The sequence below is a fragment of the Helianthus annuus genome, chromosome 13, assembly GCF_002127325.2.
Source record: "Helianthus annuus cultivar XRQ/B chromosome 13, HanXRQr2.0-SUNRISE, whole genome shotgun sequence".
NCBI classification, from domain to species: domain Eukaryota; kingdom Viridiplantae; phylum Streptophyta; class Magnoliopsida; order Asterales; family Asteraceae; genus Helianthus; species Helianthus annuus.
The window spans coordinates 87354014-87373269 of record NC_035445.2 but is presented as its reverse complement, the minus strand read 5'-3'; the positions used below and the strand labels follow the sequence as shown (position 1 = coordinate 87373269).

The window sequence follows — 19256 nt, the reverse complement described above, 5'->3', positions numbered from 1 at the left end:
ATTTTAGTGCATGAGGTTGGTCATTTTTACCACTTTAGTCCAAAACTCAAAATCTAGATCTTTGTAGTTTCAGTTTTATTGTCATTTTGGTCCAAAAGTAAAATCAGTTAATATTTGTCTAATAAAATTCTGGTATTTTGTTCTTTTCCTCGAGGGCAAAATGGTCATTATAATTTTTATTATAACACATTATTAATTAAAATAATAAAATTAAATAATCTCTTTGACCTTATAAAAGCAGCAAAGATTATCATCTTCCCCTAAACCCAAACCCTAATCCATCACACACCACCATACTAAACCACCACCACCATGGGCAACTGCACCACATGTCATCGCCCCGACCCACCGGATGATAATCTTTGCTGCTTTTATAAGGCCAAAAAGATTCTTTAATTTTATTATTTTAATTAATAATGTGTTATAATAAAAATTATAATAACCATTTTACACCTGAGAAAAAAGGATAAAATACCAGGATTTTATTAGATAAATATGAGCTGATTTTACTTTTGGACCAAAATGGCAATAAAACTGAAACCACAGGAATCCAAATTCAAAAGGTTTGAATTTTGCATTAAAGTGACGAACATGACCAAACCTCAGGGACCAAAATAGCAATTTATTCCGATATTTATATGGCACACGAAAGAATACAAATTTAAGAAAGAAGATAAAAGAATTGAATTCTATTTATGACTGAAGTTAAAGAAACAGAGCATTCACAGTCAAATCTTTTACTCTATCACCAATATAAGGGTGTAAGGGGTGCTCACCTCTTAGGTGAGTCCCCCCTCTTACACACAACCAACCAGAATAAGCCACGTCAACTCCCCTCTAACACTCCCCTAATACCTCTTTTTGATGGCTGCACTCACCTATTAGGGGAGTTGGTTTAAAAAAAAAAAAAAAAAAAAATTTTGATTGGTCAAGATCTCCCTCTCTCCTCCCCTCTCTCGGCAACTCCCCACCTATTTCACCCTCTCTCTCTACTCTCTCTCTAACTCACCTAAGTGTTGGCAATGCTCACCTAATAGGTGAATGGAGTCACCTAAAGGGGTCACCTAAGGTGCCCCGGACACCCTAAGATTATAAGGTGATCAATGCATTCACAAACGTGCTTAATCAGCTGTCAGATTTCTACAAATACACTAAAAATCAACGTTGTAGAACTCGCTAGTCGACCGGTGAGGTGGGGACTAGCGATTACTCGGGATTAATCGGATCGAGTTTTTTATATGTGATGTTCAGTTTTATGTATACATATACACATTTTTATAGGTAAATATTTTAGGTAGATTAATTGTTTGAATTCACATGGTTTGGTTGGAAACTGACTGGAATTTAGAGGTTTTTGGCCGGAAAATAAAGGTTTTTTGCCGGAATCTGAATCGGTATTGCCTATCAAGATTAAGTTAAATTTTGAATAGCGATTGTTTGATGTTATCAACCAAGGTTTTTGTATGGTAACTAAAAAAACCTTTCGATTCCGATTTCAATTCCAATTCATTATTAAATACTAAAAAATACCAGTACTGATACCGCTTTTTACCGAATACCAAAATCAATAAAACCTAATACCGATACCAATACCAATACCGGAATACTGGAAAAAATCTCATCCCTACACCATCATACTCACATTCTTCACCAATATCCGTGAATCACCTATTTAAAACTGAACAAGATGCTTTTGCTTCTAACAATTAACAAAGAGTTAACTGTCATTTTCGTCCCTGTGTTTTGTTCACTTTTGTCATTTCAAACCAATTTTCAAAAATGCACCAGTTAGTTTCCTTCCTGACATACTAGAAACGTGCCACTTCAGTCAAAAAATTAAAACTCAGTTAAGTCAGACAGATTAAATGAAATGGTATTATTGTCAATTCATATATCTTTTATTTTCACCTTATTTTATGAATTGATAATAATACCCTTTATTTAACATGTCTAACTTAACTGAGTTTTATTTTTTTTGACTGGAGTGGCACATTTCCAGTATGCCAGGAAAGAAACTGAAGCATTTTTTTAAAATTGTCCTAAAATGCAAAAAAGTGAACAAACCACAAAACGAAAATGACACTTAACACATTAACAAAAAAAAGTTTGTAACGTCACTAGCCTTGATTTCATATATTCAATTTGATTTATTTTAACGCTCTGCTTGCGGTATGCGCATATAATGTATATATATGTGTGGGCCATCGAGGGGCGAAAGTGAAGTGCACAAATTTTAACGTTATTTTACTAACTTTGTAAAAATAACGTTAAAAGCCGAAGACGGTTAATCATGCATCATGTGGTGGCGTTGATAGCTGAAAGACAAAAGGGTACATGCACTAATCGGTCTTTGTCCCGATTGCTGAGTGTTATGTGCTTGCAAAACTACTATCGAGCCGAGGGTCTCACTGGAGGCAGCCTCTTTATTCCTACGTGGTAAAGGTAAGGATGTCTACATCTTACCATTTTCAAACTCTACCTTAGCTTTGCTATTAGTATGATGATGATGAATTTGACTTATTTTAACCCATATCTCCTTGTGTACGAATATCAAACTCAATTTTTCCAACGTATGTTTTTGAACCCAAAAAATACTCTCAAAACCAGAAAAAGAGAAAATCTGTGAACACTTTCAGAGTACCAATTTGGAAACCCAATTTACAAACATGGATCACCGTCTTCGTTGTAGAGGAGAAAAGAAGGTTTTTTCTGGGTTTACAACAACCGAGGTCAATCTTTACTTACACACTCTCATCACTTAGTTATTACTGTATTGTGTTTCTTCATATGGGTTTCTAATTTCTTGAATATAGTTTCATCTGGAACTGCATAAAGTTTCTGTTTTTATGTTTAATTTCTTGATGATTATATATGTTCTTGGAAATTCTAAAAAAATATGTATGTTTTAAGCATCATTTTCATCTGGGTGTGTTTGAATTGAAGTTGTGATATTCAGATGTTTTGAGTGTTGTTGGGTAGATTTAGTTGTTTCCATGTAGAAAGACCCTTGATTAGTTTACCCCTAAGTGATCAGATTTTGCATATATCCAAACCCTAGAAACGGCTGTTTGTTTACCTCTTTTAATGATGCTCTTAATGGTTCAGACCTCTTACTGGTTCAGCACTTAATTGTTCAGACTACTGTTTGTTTCGCGAGCTGATGCCTGAATGGTTCAGATATTTGCCTTTGAATGGTTAAGCATTATACTGAGTGTCTGTCTGAATGGTTAAGACCTCTAATCTGAATTGGCCAGACATTTGTCTCTGAATGGTTAAGCATTATACTAGCTCTTAATGGTTCAGACCTCTTACTGGTTTAGCACTTAATGGTTCAGACCTCTTATTGGTTCAACACTTAACCATTCAGAAGTTGCCAAACAGCCCCTTAAAAACACACCAATCATATAAGGGTTGAATCACCTTTAAAATGACTTGCTAAACACCTACTTCCTGTTGTTTATAAGGTCTGTTACCACTTGTTTTCGGGTTGTTTAACCGGGTGGTATCTTGGCTTTCGCAAGGGACGCTGAAATTTGGAGATATAATTTACATTAGGAAGTTGATATAAGTCACTTTTGACTTTACAGAAGTCTTGAGCCTTCTATGAATGCATTCTTGAATTTTGTAGCTATTATGTTGGTATGTAACGTTTTTTGATTCGATCCTGACCTTGGTTTTAAAATGCGCGCATAATGCGTGATGCACCCGATGCACTAATGAGAGCGCATCGCAACAGCTGATGCGATGCGTTTACGTGATGCGAGAATATTGCGCGCATTTCGCATAATGCGCTCTGATGCACGCAACATTGTTTCTTATGCTTTTTTTCCAGATTTTATGAACTGTGTTCGGTTTGTTCCATAATTAACATCTTAGTATGCTTGATTTGAACCAAAAAACACAACTCTTATCTTCTAATTACGTCAGTTGTTTTACTTTAAGTATGTTTTTATAAGTTTTTATGTATAAATAATTTTTAACTATTTTTTTAATAAAGAACGCATCACATACGTGATGCGCTCGCATCGCGCATCACTAGGGGTGCAAACGAGCCAAGTCGAGCCCGAGCTTGACCAGGCTCGAGCTCGAGCTCGATAAAATTATGTAAGCTCGGGCTCGAGCTCGGCTCGATTCAAGCTTTGTTTTCAAGGCTCGAGCTCGGCTCGTTTGTGTTTTCTCAAGCTCGAGCTCGGCTCGTTTATTATCTATTAGTTAATATATTAAATAAAAATAATATAAATAATAGACTTTTTAGGCTCGCGAGCTCGATAAGTGAAGCTCGGGCTCGGGCTCGTTTACTAAATAAGCTTATTTTTAGGTTCGAGGTCGGCTTGTAAACACGTTTGAATAAGCTCGGCTCGACTCGGCTCGTTTACACTAAGGCTCGATAAGGCTCGACGAGCCTAACGAGCTTCACATGCAAGGCTCGAGCTCGTGCTCGATAAGTAAACGAGCTTTATTTTAGGCTCAAGCTCGGCTCGGGCTCGATAAGGCTCGGCTCGTTTCGAGCTTTTTCTCGAGCCGATCTCGAGTAGCTTGCGAGCCGCTCGGCTCGTTTGCACCCCTACGCATCACGCATCAGATTTTTGGACCAAACGCATCGGAGCGCATCACGCAATTTAAAACCAAGATCCTGACTTGATTGGCAACACCATGATATTCAATGTTGAATCTATATAAAGAAGTGTTTATAACTTTATATAGGTAATTTTGTTTTTACTCTTTTCCCCATAGGCCATAACCAAAAACTTACGATATTTGAAGCTAAAAGAGTTGGAGTTTGTTTGTTTAAATCTCGATGCAGGTGTTAAAGTTAATATCTTTTCATTTTCGTTTCTTAGCTTCCTTTGACGGTTGATCACCTTAAAAACTACGTGTGATTAATCCGGCATTTGTACAATAATTATTATATTTAACGTGTAAGCATATATAAATAATCACAGATGGAGAAAATGGAGAGAGTACTAAAGGAATCAGGGCAACTTCCAAATTCAGAGGTCATTAAGAAATTGACAGGTGGATTCAAGTGAGTATAACGGATTCCTAATACCTTTTCGTGAACAGAATACCTAAATCAACACAACCGAGTGTTATATCTTATGATGATTGCTAACTAATCAATCCTCTTTTTTTTTTTTTTTTTTTTTTTTTTAACAGCCGTTCTGCAAGTCGTGCTGGAAAACCTGCTTTAAAATGGACCGAGGTCTGTGCCTTCTTTTCATACTTGCTAACATTATTTATAAAAAGTAGGGCTGCAAACGAACCGAACGAACACGAACAAGACATTGTTCGTGTTCGTGTTTTAGAAAATATATGGGTTCGCGAATCGTTCACGGACACTTATCGAACGAGATTTTATGTTCGTGTTTGTTTGTTAAGGAAATGAACTTGTTCATGTTTGTTTGTGTTTGGTTGTTAATTTTAGGCAACGAACAAAAACAAACGTTGACGAACACAAAAGAGCACAAACTAATGTTCATGAACACAAATGGAAACAAACGAACACAAATAATCGTTCACGAACAAAATATATAATACACTGACACTTATTAAATATTTAATTTTTTGGAATTTTGAAGTATTTAAATAAATATAAAAACTAAAAACACTAATGATCTATTGAACACAAACGAACACGTTACCGAACGTTCACAAACATAGACAAACGAACGCGACCTTTGTTCATGTTTGTTCGTTTAACTAAACGAACGAAATTTCTTGTTCGTGTTCGTTTGTTTAATAAGCGAACGAACACAAACAAACTTCCCGCCGAACGGTTCACGAACTGTTCGCCGAACGTTTTGTTCGTTTACAGCCCTAATAAAAAGCCACTAAACTTTTTGTGCGCTTATTTACACGTTTATTTCATTATCATTCATATATCAGGTTCAAGATTGGTTTCTTGTTAGGCAGCAAGATCTTATGTCAAAAGGTACGTCGCCTATTGTCCCAAACAATTTCCCACCTGCCCAAGAAGCCTGTGCGTTGGAGAACATTAACGAGACTTCCGATATGTCTAAAGGTGCCTCATAATTACCTCTTTTCCTTCCATAACAATTAAAAAATAACTATCGGCATTGATTTTGATTAATATATGCAGGAGAAAAAGTTATAGATCTGTCAAACATGGAATTCGAGGCAAAATCATCAGATGATTCATGGTAAGCTTACATGTAACGAAATAAAGATGCTTAGTAACCATTGGCGAAGCATAGTGGGGGTGGGAGGGGGCGGCCGACCCCCCGAACTTTTCGCTCAGTAGTGGAGAATATGTAGTTTTCGTATAGAAAATTTTGGGTGTATACGTTTTCGACCCCCTGTTTTATAGAAATTTTTGGGTATATACGTTTTTGACCCCCCGGTCGGAAATCTCAAGCTTCGCCACTGTTAGTACCCAACAATCATATGGCCATACTTTTACAGGTACGATGTGGAGACTTTTATCACACACAAATTTCTTGAATCAGATGGACCCGTAAGTTCGTATCGTTTAAAGTTTTACCTTTTGAAAAGTTCATTAATATACTTTTTGGTCTAAAGTTCTAAAGGGTTTGTTTATTTTGCTTTGAGTAAATTACAAAAATCGTCCTTTATGTATGTCACTTATTGCAAACTGTGTCCTTTGTCTTTAGTAATTACAGAAAACGTACTCGATGTTTGCAAACCCTTGCAAGTTATGTCCTTTAGCCCTAACTCAGTTAATTTTTGTGGTTAAATCTGACCAAATAGACCCCACATGAGGGTATTTTTGTGGTTAAATCTGACCAAATGGACCCCACATGAGAGTAAAATGACCAAAATACCCTCATGTGGGGTCCATTTGGTCAGATTTAAGCACAAAAAATTAACTGAGTTAGGGCTAAAGGACATAACTTGCAAGGGTTTGCAAACATCGAGTACGTTTTCTGAAATTGTTGAAGATAAAGGACACAGTTTGCAATAAGTGACATACATAAAGGACGATTTTTGTAATTTACTCTTTTGCTTTATATACACAAATTTACTTACTATTATAAATTGCAACATATAAAAGCTGATGTTTTTATAATAAATTTCAGCAAGTTCTAGTAAGATATATTGGTTTTGGGACAGAAGAGAATGAGTGGGTCCATGCTAAAAACGTGAGGGAACGATCGGTCCCACTTGAGAACTCAGAATGCAATAAAGTCATGGTTGGAGATACCCTACTCTGCTTACAAGTCGGTACACCGCAATCAATTTTTAACTAGCATCTTTCGGTTTTTGGATGCTAACTTTTTTTTTTGGGTACACTATCAGGAGAAAATGGATCAAGCAAAATATTATGATGCTCAAGTTATCGATATTCAAAGAAAGTTGCATGATATAAGAGGTTGCAGATGCGTTTTCCGGATTCGGTATGAACATGACAACTCTGAGGTAAGAACAGAAAGTTAAATAACGTAGAGCTGACTTTGACTTTTGAGGTCAAAAGTGTCTATCTCAACTTCAGTTTTACGCAAATGCCGTGAATTAGTGTTACCCAAATGAAACTAAAATATGACAAGTTTGACCTTAGTAGTATGGTTTAAAGATTAATGTTAACGTTTATGTATAACCTTTTGTGTTTTAGGAAAGTGTTCGGTTGGATAGACTCTGTGGCCAGCCAGAATATTAGAAGTCGGTTCTCATACTGTAAGTCGTAATCTGTCTACATATATTCATACTTTTATCATCCATGTGACTTATGGGATGACCTAGCAGTATTGTTGATATGATGCTTTTGGATTCCTGCTAGTGATTTTATTGCCATATGGGTGCTTTGAGCATTTTCCATAAGTATCGTATCATTCAACCGTCAAGGTGTGGTACAGCGATAAGCGCAAATCCAACTTCCCATAGTTTTTTGTCTTTTTCCGACAATCTCATGTGTTAACAAGGTGTTGGTGGGTCTTGTGAGTTTGCCGGTACATGTTTGGTTCTACCACCTTTGGAAAATAACTTTTTGCCTGGCCCGTTTAGATATGACCCAATTCGCCCTCGGGAAAATTTTAACGTTTGGTTGAAAGAAATTTGACCTGATCCGACCTGAAAATTTTAAGGTTTAGTTGTGAAAAATTTGATAACCAAAAAAAAGTGAACCCGTAGGAAAAAAATTATGGCTCCGCACTGAGGTTGTACATGTGGGTAATTTATATATTAAATCACATATATAAAGCTTATTTTTAACCATATTTTCGGTAGGATGCTAAAAACCTATTAAAAAATTGTAGAAGCACCTTGCGTCTCGGTGTGCTTCTTGCTATATAAAATCAAGACCATATTAAACTGTATCGTGAGCTACTCATGATCCGTTATTACCAAACTAATGTACTCTGCCTACCAACCATTGTAGAAAGAGTATGAAAGAAAGTTACGAGAGGAGATACTATAATTGTGTAGTTCTGTATGTAATGGTGGATGAGATTTATTTACAATTTAAAAAGATGCATACCTATCAAATTGTTAAAAACATGATAACTTGTAATTGTTGTTATTTTTCACTAAAAAACCCTTATATTAAGGGTTTCTTAAAGCAATGAGGCAATAAAATTTGGTTAATAACCCAATACCTTGAAACAAGAAGTTTGTGACATTAATCAATAAAAACTTGTGGTTACATTTTCTTAGGGGCTGTTTGGCAACTTCTGAATGGTTAAGTGCTGAACCAATAAGATGTCTGAACCATTAAGTGCTGAACCAATAAGAGCCAGTATAATGCTTAACCATTCAGAGGCAAATATCTGACCAATTCAGATTAAAGGTCTTAACCATTCAGACTCTGTATAAAACTTAACCATTCAGAGGCAAATGTCTGAACCATTCAGACATCTGCTCACGAAACAAACAGTCTAAACCATTAAGTGCTGAACCAGTAAGAGGTCTGAACCATTAAGAGGTAATTAAACAGCCCTTAGACTTGTACATTAACAAAGGGAAAGGATACCAAATTACATTGGGTTCTTAATCATTCTTGTAAGTTTGTAATCAATCATCATATTATGTACCTTCAATTTAGAATCCTTCATTTTTTAAAAGTAAAGTGTATATAATTTAAGATAATAATGGTATATTTGCAACAAAATGTCAAAAATAGTTCCAAAAAGTGAACTAAACCCTAAAACTTCATTCAATAATCTTTAAGTTGGAGTAACAAGCACATGTATCTTAAAACCAATAGAAAGCCATAGCCTTTTAAATATACCTATCGTATGCAACATGTTTAGCTTTCTAAAGCTAGTCTTTCTAAGCATAACAAGTTTCTCTTTTGACTTTCAAAGATTCAAACAAACGACCAATTCACGAACACAAACGCTATGCAGTGAGGACTCTCTTCATCGTTCAACACCTTCCAAGCTACCGCTCTTTCGTATGAAACAGGTCTCCCCATGCTCGTCAAGCACACGCCACCAGGAAGACAAGCAAAACCCTAAAACCAAACCAACAAACAAAAACGCTTACATTTGACTTTGACTTCTTAAAGTCAAACAACTCATATTTATGAACTAATATTTACCTGTTGTAGAATCTGTGGGAGTTCAGAGCAAACACTCGTTCTTCCACCTCGATCAAAGATCTTGTCGAGAGTAATGTCTTGAAGTGAAACTAATGTCGTTTCAAGCATATCTAACCCCGCTTGATTCGCAAAGGTGAAATCCGGCAACGCCTGCAAAATCATAACATTTTGACTTTTAGAAACACAAATGTTTCAATATAAAACCATGATACATAATGTATATATGTGTGTGTGTGCGTGTATATATATATATATATATATATATATATATATATATATAGGGAGAGGATCATGAGAAAACTAGATATAAATGAGAAAACTAGAAAATTAACTAAAATCCACTAAAAAGGAGGGGAAGGGAGACTTTTAATGAAGGAGGGGGGGACTTTTAATGAAGGAGGGGTAAAATTGGAAAAAAAAATATATAACTTTTCAAACATTTCCCATTTCTCCATACGTTATCATTTTAAAACAAAAATGGCACCATAAGATCACAAATTTTCTTATCTTTCATTCAAGTATATTCGAGCATATTTTTTATGACATAAAAAAAGATTTATGGTGTCGTCTTATTTTCAACACTATTATTATAGTAGTGCACATGTGCAATATAACATGTACTACAATTGCATTACATGCTTAAAATTAGCTTTTTGAGTCTAGTTTAGCTTTTAGGGTTAGTTTTTTTTGAAGGTTTAGGATTAGGATTAGGTTTTTGGGTGTGGGGGGAGGGGGGGTTTAGGTTTTTTTTTTTTTTTTTTGGGGGTGGGGGGGGGGGGGGGGGGTGGGGGGGGGTTAGGCTTTTGGTGGGAGGGTGAATTTAGGTTTTTTTGGGTGGGGGGTGGGGGGTGGGGGGGTTTAGGTTTTTGGGGGGTGTCGGTGGGGGGGTGGGTTAAGTGGTTTAGGCTTTCCGTATTAGTGCACATGTGCAGTACAACAATTTTTTTTTTTTTGAAAATTTTTTTCCATACATAAAAAGTAGCGACTTTTATTTAAAATATTGTAAAAAAAAAAATTGGTTTTTTTTAGGTTTTTTTAGTTAGTTTTTTGGTTTTCTCATTTAAACTAGTTTTCTCATGATCCATCCCCTATATATATATATAAAAAGCATTACCTTTAAAGAACAACACATTATGGCATCCGAATGATGCCAAAGTGTTTTAAGCAGCGAATCATTACGTTCATCAACGGTTTTGAAAAGATCTTCACCAAGAAAGCAACTACACAAAAAGAAATTAGAATAGTTGATCATCAAACTTTGATTATTACTAGGTACAATACAAGTTAAGTCGCAAAGAGTTACCGAAAGCTTTGACAGATCCAACGGGCTAACATTTGGGCTTCAGGGGTACCAGATGGGGCTTGCAGGCTTCGTGGGCCAAACGGGGACGGTGAGAGTGCTAATGCAACTCGTTGAACAGATGATATGATGTTACGCACATACTGTCTAGCCATGGCTGCTATGCTTTCTTGAAGATGTATTTCAAAAGCAAATTGAAAAGCTATTGTCATAACGGATTTTGTGGGCCCACTTTGACCGAGGTAATCCGCTGGTGTTCGTTTCCCCGGTGGGCCCACCTCGAGAGTTGATGCAAGATCACGTGTCGGGTTCTGAGAATTCTGTGTGAATCATGTATGATTAAGAAACCAAATGTTAGTTGACTATAAAAGAATCAAATCTACTAGAAGATTAGTCATTTGACCATTACATTATTGATCGGGATTATGCGAAAACCGGAAGGTAGGAGCGGAGCATCATCGGTGAAAGAGGCGTCGATCGGAGCAAAAATAAGTTCAGCGGAAGTGCCGATCGCGTTTTCATCAACTCCGCTACAAAGCTGGAAAACAAACGCATTTAGTGATTAGGGGTGTTTGGATTGTGATTATATAATCGTAATCCGATAACAAATTTACTTACTTGCAAAAAGAAAATATCTCCGGGCATGAGCATGTCTTCGGCCCGATAATGAGATATGTTTTCAAGCTTAATAACCTCCATAAACTGCTTCAAGAAGATAACCGAATTGATAATCCGTGAATGAAGTACGATAAAGTTCCAGTGTTTTAAAGCGTACCTCTTCGTGCTCGATTGTATGAGCTAGTGGAAGGATAACCTGACCGCCAAAGCCGCCACTTCTAGCTAGCGGCAAACCACATGGACCACCTTTAACCGATGCAGCCGAGTAACCATCGATACTGCTATCCGCCCATTCCGACCGGTGTTCTCTCAAGAATCTTGTTAGTATCGCAGGCGGCACATTCTGCCAAAATTTGACTTTTGTGGTCAAACTCAAACGTATCGCTTTTGATATTCAAACTTAACATAAACTCTATTAAAATTTTGGTACAAGTGATTTTATATTTTCAACTTTTTCCATGGAATTTATTGTTTTAAAATAATTTTTTTTAAAAAATGTAACAACTACAAGTGTGTTTGAAGCTTTGACCAACTTACTTGTAAGAGCATTGAAGCTTTGGCGCATAAAACCGCATTGCTGATTGACGGAAATCCATCAGCATACAATGGAGTTGCGCCCATCACCTTATCGGGAGACGAGTTTACGAGAACGGTGACGTCATCAACTCCATCGCTTTCCATCATAGTCCAACCCTCATCGCTAAAACCGTTAATTGCTTCATTAAAACCTCTGCGCAAAAACAACATACGTTACGTTTCATCACTTTAATATTTAAGAGACAATCACTTTGATAGTTTGATGTCACACTTTTCATTTTTTTTAAATAATAATAAAAAAAAACCTGCTCATTCTTTGGCCTAGTGCACGAAGAGCAGCTGGTCGTCGTCCCCAACTAGTGACCATCGGTTGAGAAATCTCTTGTGAAATTTGCCTCAACTGGCGAAAAGCCTAGAAAAAAATAAAAATAAAAATAAATAATGTTAAGGAAAAAACGCTTTTAAAAGAATATTAAAGAGATGGACAGATGGTCATACTGCAAGTGTCGTTCTTTGAGCAAGTAACGTTGATGACTCGTATAGAGGGCGTAAAACTTCTGGAACGCTTATCGACTACATGACATGGAAAGTAATAAAGTCGGAAATTAGTATAACAAACAATACACAAGCGCTATTGTCGGATTAAGAGTTGATTTTCTTTCTTGTACCTCAAAGTCAACATGGTCAACTATGTGAATAATCGAGCCGCCACCATCGCAGGGTCGTATGAGGTACCCACTCGGCAGAATTTTGGCTCTAACGAAATGAGGCACGGGTGGCATAGTAGGGCCATTTTGAGTGTTGTTAAGTGATCTTTCACATACCTTTATGCCAACAAAATCGAAGATACGAAACTTCCTTAAAAACCAACAAATAAAACACACATTAAGAAAATAAAACTGGTTCACACTTACCACTAGGCTACCGTCCTCCAAAGCAGACGTATAACGCAGTAACCAAAAATCGCGCGCTGGTGCTAAAGTAGTTGGTGCATAAAGCTATAGAAACAAACATAGACATACAAAAGAGTTGTTATGGATTAATACCATTGCAAGGTATGAGACTTGTCCCACATCGGTTGTATGGGCAACTGATGTGGGGTTTATATACCAGATGGGCTCTCTCACCCACCAGACTAGTCTTTTAGGTTGAGTTCTCTCGTTTGGTATGTAACAAGAGTCAAACCATTATTTTCATGTACAAAACTTGTGCAAAAGTCATGTTAATGTACATGTGCGAACCTGCATGTAAAGCAGCTCGATCGTTCCATTATTTCCGGTTGTGAGCACATTGAGGACATCTACAGCTCGGCAATCACGAAACCATGAAGGCCGATCTTTAAGGATTTCAACAACCTAAAATGGAAACTTATAAATCAGTATTTACAGGCTGCAGGTCTCACAAATCACACATGGTTAAGGTAAAGGGCTTACTCTTGTAGGCTCGAGACCGACAAGACCACATGCACGTGATGCAACACCGGTGCAACCATGAGAAATAGCAATGATTCCAATGGAATCCGGACCAGGCTGCAAAATTGGTTACACAAAGAAATTATAACAACACTAAAGAAACATTACACAAATACTTCAGTAAACTTGTGTCTCACTCTTTTGGATTATTTACATATTTTAAGGGTCCGAGTTATATCGTTATAAAAAATGGAGTAAATTACAAAAATCGTCCTTTATGTATGTCGCTTATTGCAAACTGTGTCCTTTGTCTTCAATAATTACAGAAAACGTACTCGATGTTTGCAAACCCTTGCAAGTTATGTCCTTTAGCCCTAACTCAGTTAATTTTTTGTGGTTAAACCTGACCAAATGGACCCCGCATGAAGGTATTTTGGTCATTTTACTTTCATGTGGGGTTCATTTGGTCAGATTTAACCACAAAAATACCCTCATGTGGGTTCCATTTGGTCAGATTTAACCATAAAAATTAACTGAGTTAGGGCTAAAGGACATAACTTGCAAGAGTTTGCAAACATTAAGTACGTTTTCTATAATTATTGAAGACAAAGGACACAGTTTGCAATAAGCGACATACATAAAGGACGATTTTTGTAATTTACTCTAAAAAATATGTGATAGTGAATCATATTTTCTTGACACGAGGAGAAATGAACATTGCGAGCAGAAGGTGGGAAACGAAAGAAAATGGTTTTGTGGGTCCCGTCGCCGACGAGATAAATGGGATTGGGCGTTGGGACCCGCATTGACATCTTCATTTCCTCTAGTGCTACATTAACCGAATCTAAACACCTAAAAAACATTATATAAATTGTTTCCACCAGCCTATAAAATCAAAAAGATGAACAATAAAAAAAAAAAAAAACCAAAAAAGTATATATAAAAAGGTTGAATGTGGAGGATTGTGACTCAAATGATGAGATTCCAATGTGAATAAGAAGGTTAGCAGGTTCCTTTATGAAGAATTCTAATTAAATCAAGAGATAATATTAATTAAAGGTTAATGGAATGATTAAACACAATTAAAATATTTAATAAAGTAAGTGCAAAGAACCTTCATCCCAGGCATTTGGACCCACTCCACAGCAGTCCCAGTAGCCTTTGATAAAAACTCTGTTAAAGTCTCCTCTGCAATGGACAAAAGCCTAAAAAAACACATTTTTCAAATTTATATTCATGTAAAGTAGTCACTAGTGATCAATCAAGAACATAAAGATAAGAGTAAACTATCATTTTGGTCCCTATGGTTTGGTCACTTTTGCCACTTTAGTCCAAAACTCAAACTTTTTGCATCTGGGTCCCTGTGGTTTCAGTTTTATTGCCATTTTGGTCCAAAAATGAAATCAGATCATATTTGTCGTATAAAATCCTGCAATTTTGTCATTTTCCTCAGGAGTAAATCAGGTCATATTTGTCTTATAAAATATGGTATTTATTTATAAAAAAGAAATGATCATTTGCCACTGCAGAAAATGACAAAATAACAGGATTTTATAAGACAAATATGACCTGATTTTATTTTTGGACCAAAATGACAATAAAACTGAAACCACAGGGACCCAGATGCAAAAAAATTGAGTTTTGGACTAAAGTGGCAAAATTGACCAAACCACAGGGACCAAAATGGCAGTTTACTCTAAAGATAATTTATCTTGTAAAAAATTGGTGGCGGAATTACTAAATTACCCTGCAGGACTAGCATCCCTTGGTGGATGTTGAGGGCTCAAGTGGTGTTGACCGCTCGTCACCACAGACTCGCAACTCGTGTCTGTCGTGACAAGCGCCATCTGCGTAACATAACGGAAAATGTTAACAAAAAAAAATTTAAAAAAAAAAACATTTTGTAACATAAAAGGCGAATTTAGTTACGTTTTGAGTCTGCTGGCGAAAGTAGCCGTTTTCGTACACCAAGTTAGAAACTTGCTTCTGCAACCGATCGTTTTCCTCCATTAACAACTTATTCATAGCGGATAACTTCCTATTCACGGCTTGCAGCCTTGATGCCTCTTTTCTTTGCTTTTCCCTACATCTTTATGTACAAAGAGTAAACTTTTTAGTTAAAAAAGCCACTAAACCTCAAAAAGATTACCACCCAATGGTGCAAATTTTGATATTTATTGATGCACTTAACATGATTCATGAAGGGTGTGTTTCAAGATCAAGAATTTGAACTTGTAACTTAAAAGCTATGCAGTTAATATCGGTGATATATCGGTGAGATATCGGTTATATCGGTCCCCTAGTAAAATATCGGTGTCAAATATCGGTCAGAATATCGGTACCGATATTATCGGCGATATTGACCGATATTTGACTGATATAACCGATATCTCACCGATATTTGACCGATATAACCGATATATCACCGATAATTGACCGATATAACCGATATATCACTGAATTATTATTGTTAAATTGCTATATATGTAAATTTTGCATTATGTTAAAATTACCGATATCTCACCGAAATAACCTATATCTCAAATATCGGTCCTTGACCGATATCCGATATTTTACCGCATTAACTGCATAGCTTAAAAGAAGCTACAAAAACTTTTTAACTATAAATTTACAAAACTAGAAAAAGATAAGATGAAAGGGTGTGTCAAGATCAAGATGAACTTAAATTTTCACTAAAAAAAGTTGCAAAAAGATGAAAAAGATGTGATTCAAGATCAAGAACTTAAATTTTCACAATGGGCTTATGCATTTAAGATGAAAAAGGTGTAACTCAAGATCAAGAACTTAAATTTTCACTAAAAAAAAGTTGCAAAAAGATGAAAAAGGTGTAATTCAAGATCAAGAACTTAAATTTTCACAAAGGACTTATGCATCTAAGATGAAAGGGTTGTTTTCAAGATCAAGAACTATTCATTAAAGATTTCACATTTTACCTTCGATTCTGAAACCAAACTTTGATCTGTTTGGGCTCAATGTTTGAAAGGATGGGGCACTCACGAATGAGTTGTTGTCTACGAAGTGAGCTTGGTTTTGGGCAATCATGGTACAATCTTTCTAAGGCTTCAACTTGTTCTGGCGTGTACCGAACATACTTGCCGTTATCCATCCCCATTGAGTCCCCTTTGCAACCCGAACTCACCGCCATCATTACTCCAAAACCGGTGAAGATTGCTAAACAAAAAGATTCAAAATTTCACCCCAAAACACTAAAGAAACAAACCCTTTTCTTGATCATGTAACCATTCAAGATTTCAAGCAAAATCTTGAAAATTTTCTCATAAAAATCAAATTTTTAGTCAAGAACTTGAAGACCCAACTTGAGTTCTTTAATCAAACAAACTTATATGTGATTCAAGAACATATAGAATATTAGAACTAGTGGATCTTGTGGATAAAACCTATGAATATTTTCAAAATGCTTATTGAACATTCAAGATTTCAAGCAAAATCTTGAAAACCCATTAAAAAAAATCAAATCTTTGGTCAAGAACTTGAAAAACCAACTTATATGTGACTCAAGAACATATAGAATACAAGAAACCCATAAAGCATTTCTCATAAAAATCAAATCTTTAGTCAAGTACTTGAAAACCCAAGTTATATATGATTCAAGAACATATAAATTTCAAGAAACCCATAAAGCATTTCTCATAAAAATCAAATCTTTGGCCAAGAACTTGAAAACCCATAAAGAATTTGTCATAAAAATCAAATATTTGGTCAAGAACATATAGAATTCAAGAAACCCATGAAGCATTTCTCATAAAAATCAAATCTTTGGTCAAGAACTTGAAAACCCATAAAGAATTTGTCATAAAAATCAAATATTTGGTCAAGAACATATAGAATTCAAGAAACCCATGAAGCATTTCTCATAAAAAACAAATCTTTGGTCAAGAACTTGAAAACCCATAAAGAATTTGTCATAAAAATCAAATATTTGGTCAAGAACTTGAAGGACCAACAACTTATTATATGGTGATTCAAGAACATATAGAATTAGTAAATCTTGTGGGTGAAACCTATAAAGATTATTGACCAAGCAATGGTAAGACAAGACTGATAATAAAGAGAGATGACAAACACCTTGTTTTGTTGTGCAACGTTGTCGTTTACCCTTGTTCTTGTCTTCTTTAAAAGCAAATGAATTTCCCTCACAACCACGCAGTTGCAGAAGCTCCAAGCACAAAATGTAGAATTCCCATTATTGGATCACTAAAGATTGTGAATTTCAAGTTGGGATTTTTTTTTTTTTTTTTTTTTTTGAATTTTGGTATATGGCTAAATATGCTTGTGAGTGAAAGAAATATTGAGGATAAAGAGAGTGAAATATGAAAGGAAGTTAAAGGGAAACCCCAGATGGGAGACAGAAGTAGACCATTTATGGATCATCATTCCATTTTGTCCTCACTTTGTACCAAACACAGTTTTGAGTTGTGGTGAATTTTGAGGCTACTTTCTTTCTTATTTAAGATGAGATGATCACACTCTGCAAAAGTGGACTCATTTTTTTTTTTTACTTTAATTAATGGTGTCCTTGTTTGGGTAAATTTTCAAATCAAGAGTTTGAAAACATTGTGGCATTTGTTTTTCTTTTATTTATCAATAACTTTTTTTTATAACAAAGGTGTATGTGGGCTTAGTAACTAATAGCATGCTTCTTTATGGCACATGTATATAACCATACCTAAGACGAAATTACAACTGTCCATTATCAGTTTGGCGCTCGAGGATGGCGTCAGACCGTCCCAGAAGGAAACTGACTCGCTCGTAAAATCCTCTAACTTGCTTTTCAAGAGAAATTCGCTGGCAACAAAATTTGAACTCATGTCTCCTCCTTTGAGAGAGACATGGAGTGCAGCTCAACCAGAAGAAAACTTAAAAAATCTAAAGATTATAAAGAAAATATTAAACAATAGGAATAAAAACTTGAATCATGGTCTCCCCCTTTGATAACTAGCTTAGAAATTCATGTATATCACATGGGTTAAATAAAGAAAACATTAAACAATCATCAGCAGCAATCAAAATTTAATAATTATAAAACGATATTTTGTGATAAAATATATTGTAATTAATTTGTCTAAATCAAGAAGTAGAACACAAAAGGTCGAATAAAAGAACCTGAAAAAGATTTTTAGGCTCACAAAAGTGTGACACGTGACGCAACAATTATTTATTTATTAAATATAGGTTTGTGTGAATGTTAAAAAGGGTCATTTTATGTATAACATTTCTAATTGTGTTTCAAAGTTTTGTATATTTCACATTAATCGCAAAATGTTGCATTATGTAAATTAATTACAATTCTGGTTAGCTAAGGTTGATCAAAGGATATGTTTCCCACCTAATTTTGACTAACATATGATTTTCATCAGATTTTGACTAATATTGTTACGTCACTAAAACATGTCTATTTAATCGATTTTTTCGCAAGTACATAATATATCCTATACAAGTCAAAGTATTATTTTTATTAACAAAACAAATTTAAAAGTTTACAAAATTATTACATATGTTTTTTTTTTCAAAATTTTTGTTTGTATTATTATGTTTATTTAAAAAACATATTTTTTAAAAGTTTTCAGATATAGTTTCCAAAGACACTTTCTCAAATAGTACTTTTTGGATTATGTTTTCTTTTATTGAACATCTTTACAAATTACTTAGACCATGGGGTATGGTGGGGCGGGGTTTTGGGGCATGTGTTGACACGTGTAATTTGAAAACTCAATTCAAAAACCCACTTTGAATGGGGTATGGTGGGCGTGGCTTGGCTGGCGTGGCCAAGCCACATCAGCTTTTTTTAATATATAAATATATTTATAACCATTAAAAACTACATAAACATACA

General features: G+C 35.4%; 2 protein-coding genes across 5 annotated transcripts; one reads left to right on the top strand and one right to left on the bottom strand.

The window, feature by feature from the left end:
- The first annotated feature begins 2552 nt into the window (after positions 1-2552).
- Positions 2553-7973, top strand: LOC110898488 (protein SAWADEE HOMEODOMAIN HOMOLOG 1). Of its 3 annotated transcripts, none has more exons than XM_022145280.2 (10): positions 2553-2729; positions 4944-5026; positions 5158-5203; positions 5887-6022; positions 6101-6161; positions 6424-6475; positions 7059-7199; positions 7279-7398; positions 7592-7653; positions 7898-7973. In XM_022145280.2, exons 1-9 carry the CDS (start codon positions 2667-2669, stop codon positions 7634-7636), a joined length of 747 nt encoding a protein of 248 aa, XP_022000972.1. In that variant the 5' UTR covers positions 2553-2666; the 3' UTR covers positions 7637-7653; positions 7898-7973. The 3 variants fall into 3 exon arrangements, with proteins under 3 accessions (XP_022000972.1, XP_022000973.1, XP_022000971.1); XM_022145281.2 differs by lacking the exon at positions 7898-7973 and adding an exon at positions 7757-7871; XM_022145279.2 differs by lacking the exon at positions 7898-7973 and having other exon boundaries at positions 7592-7857.
- A 1131-nt stretch (positions 7974-9104) lies between these two features.
- LOC110898490 (homeobox-leucine zipper protein ATHB-8) lies at positions 9105-17843 on the bottom strand. Of its 2 annotated transcripts, XM_022145282.2 has the most exons (19): positions 17489-17843; positions 16336-16573; positions 15311-15470; positions 15128-15228; positions 14496-14586; positions 13403-13498; positions 13211-13324; positions 12884-12967; positions 12638-12793; positions 12468-12542; positions 12275-12381; positions 11970-12162; positions 11590-11775; positions 11433-11516; positions 11224-11352; positions 10818-11134; positions 10629-10734; positions 9515-9664; positions 9105-9427 (listed from the first exon to the last, which is right to left on the bottom strand). In XM_022145282.2, the coding sequence occupies exons 2-19, from the start codon at positions 16548-16550 to the stop codon at positions 9281-9283; spliced, it is 2511 nt and encodes an 836-aa protein (XP_022000974.1). In that variant the 5' UTR covers positions 16551-16573; positions 17489-17843; the 3' UTR covers positions 9105-9280. The 2 variants fall into 2 exon arrangements, with proteins under 2 accessions (XP_022000974.1, XP_035837932.1); XM_035982039.1 differs by lacking the exons at positions 14496-14586; positions 15128-15228 and having other exon boundaries at positions 17489-17793.
- Between the last annotated feature and the right edge of the window lie 1413 nt (positions 17844-19256).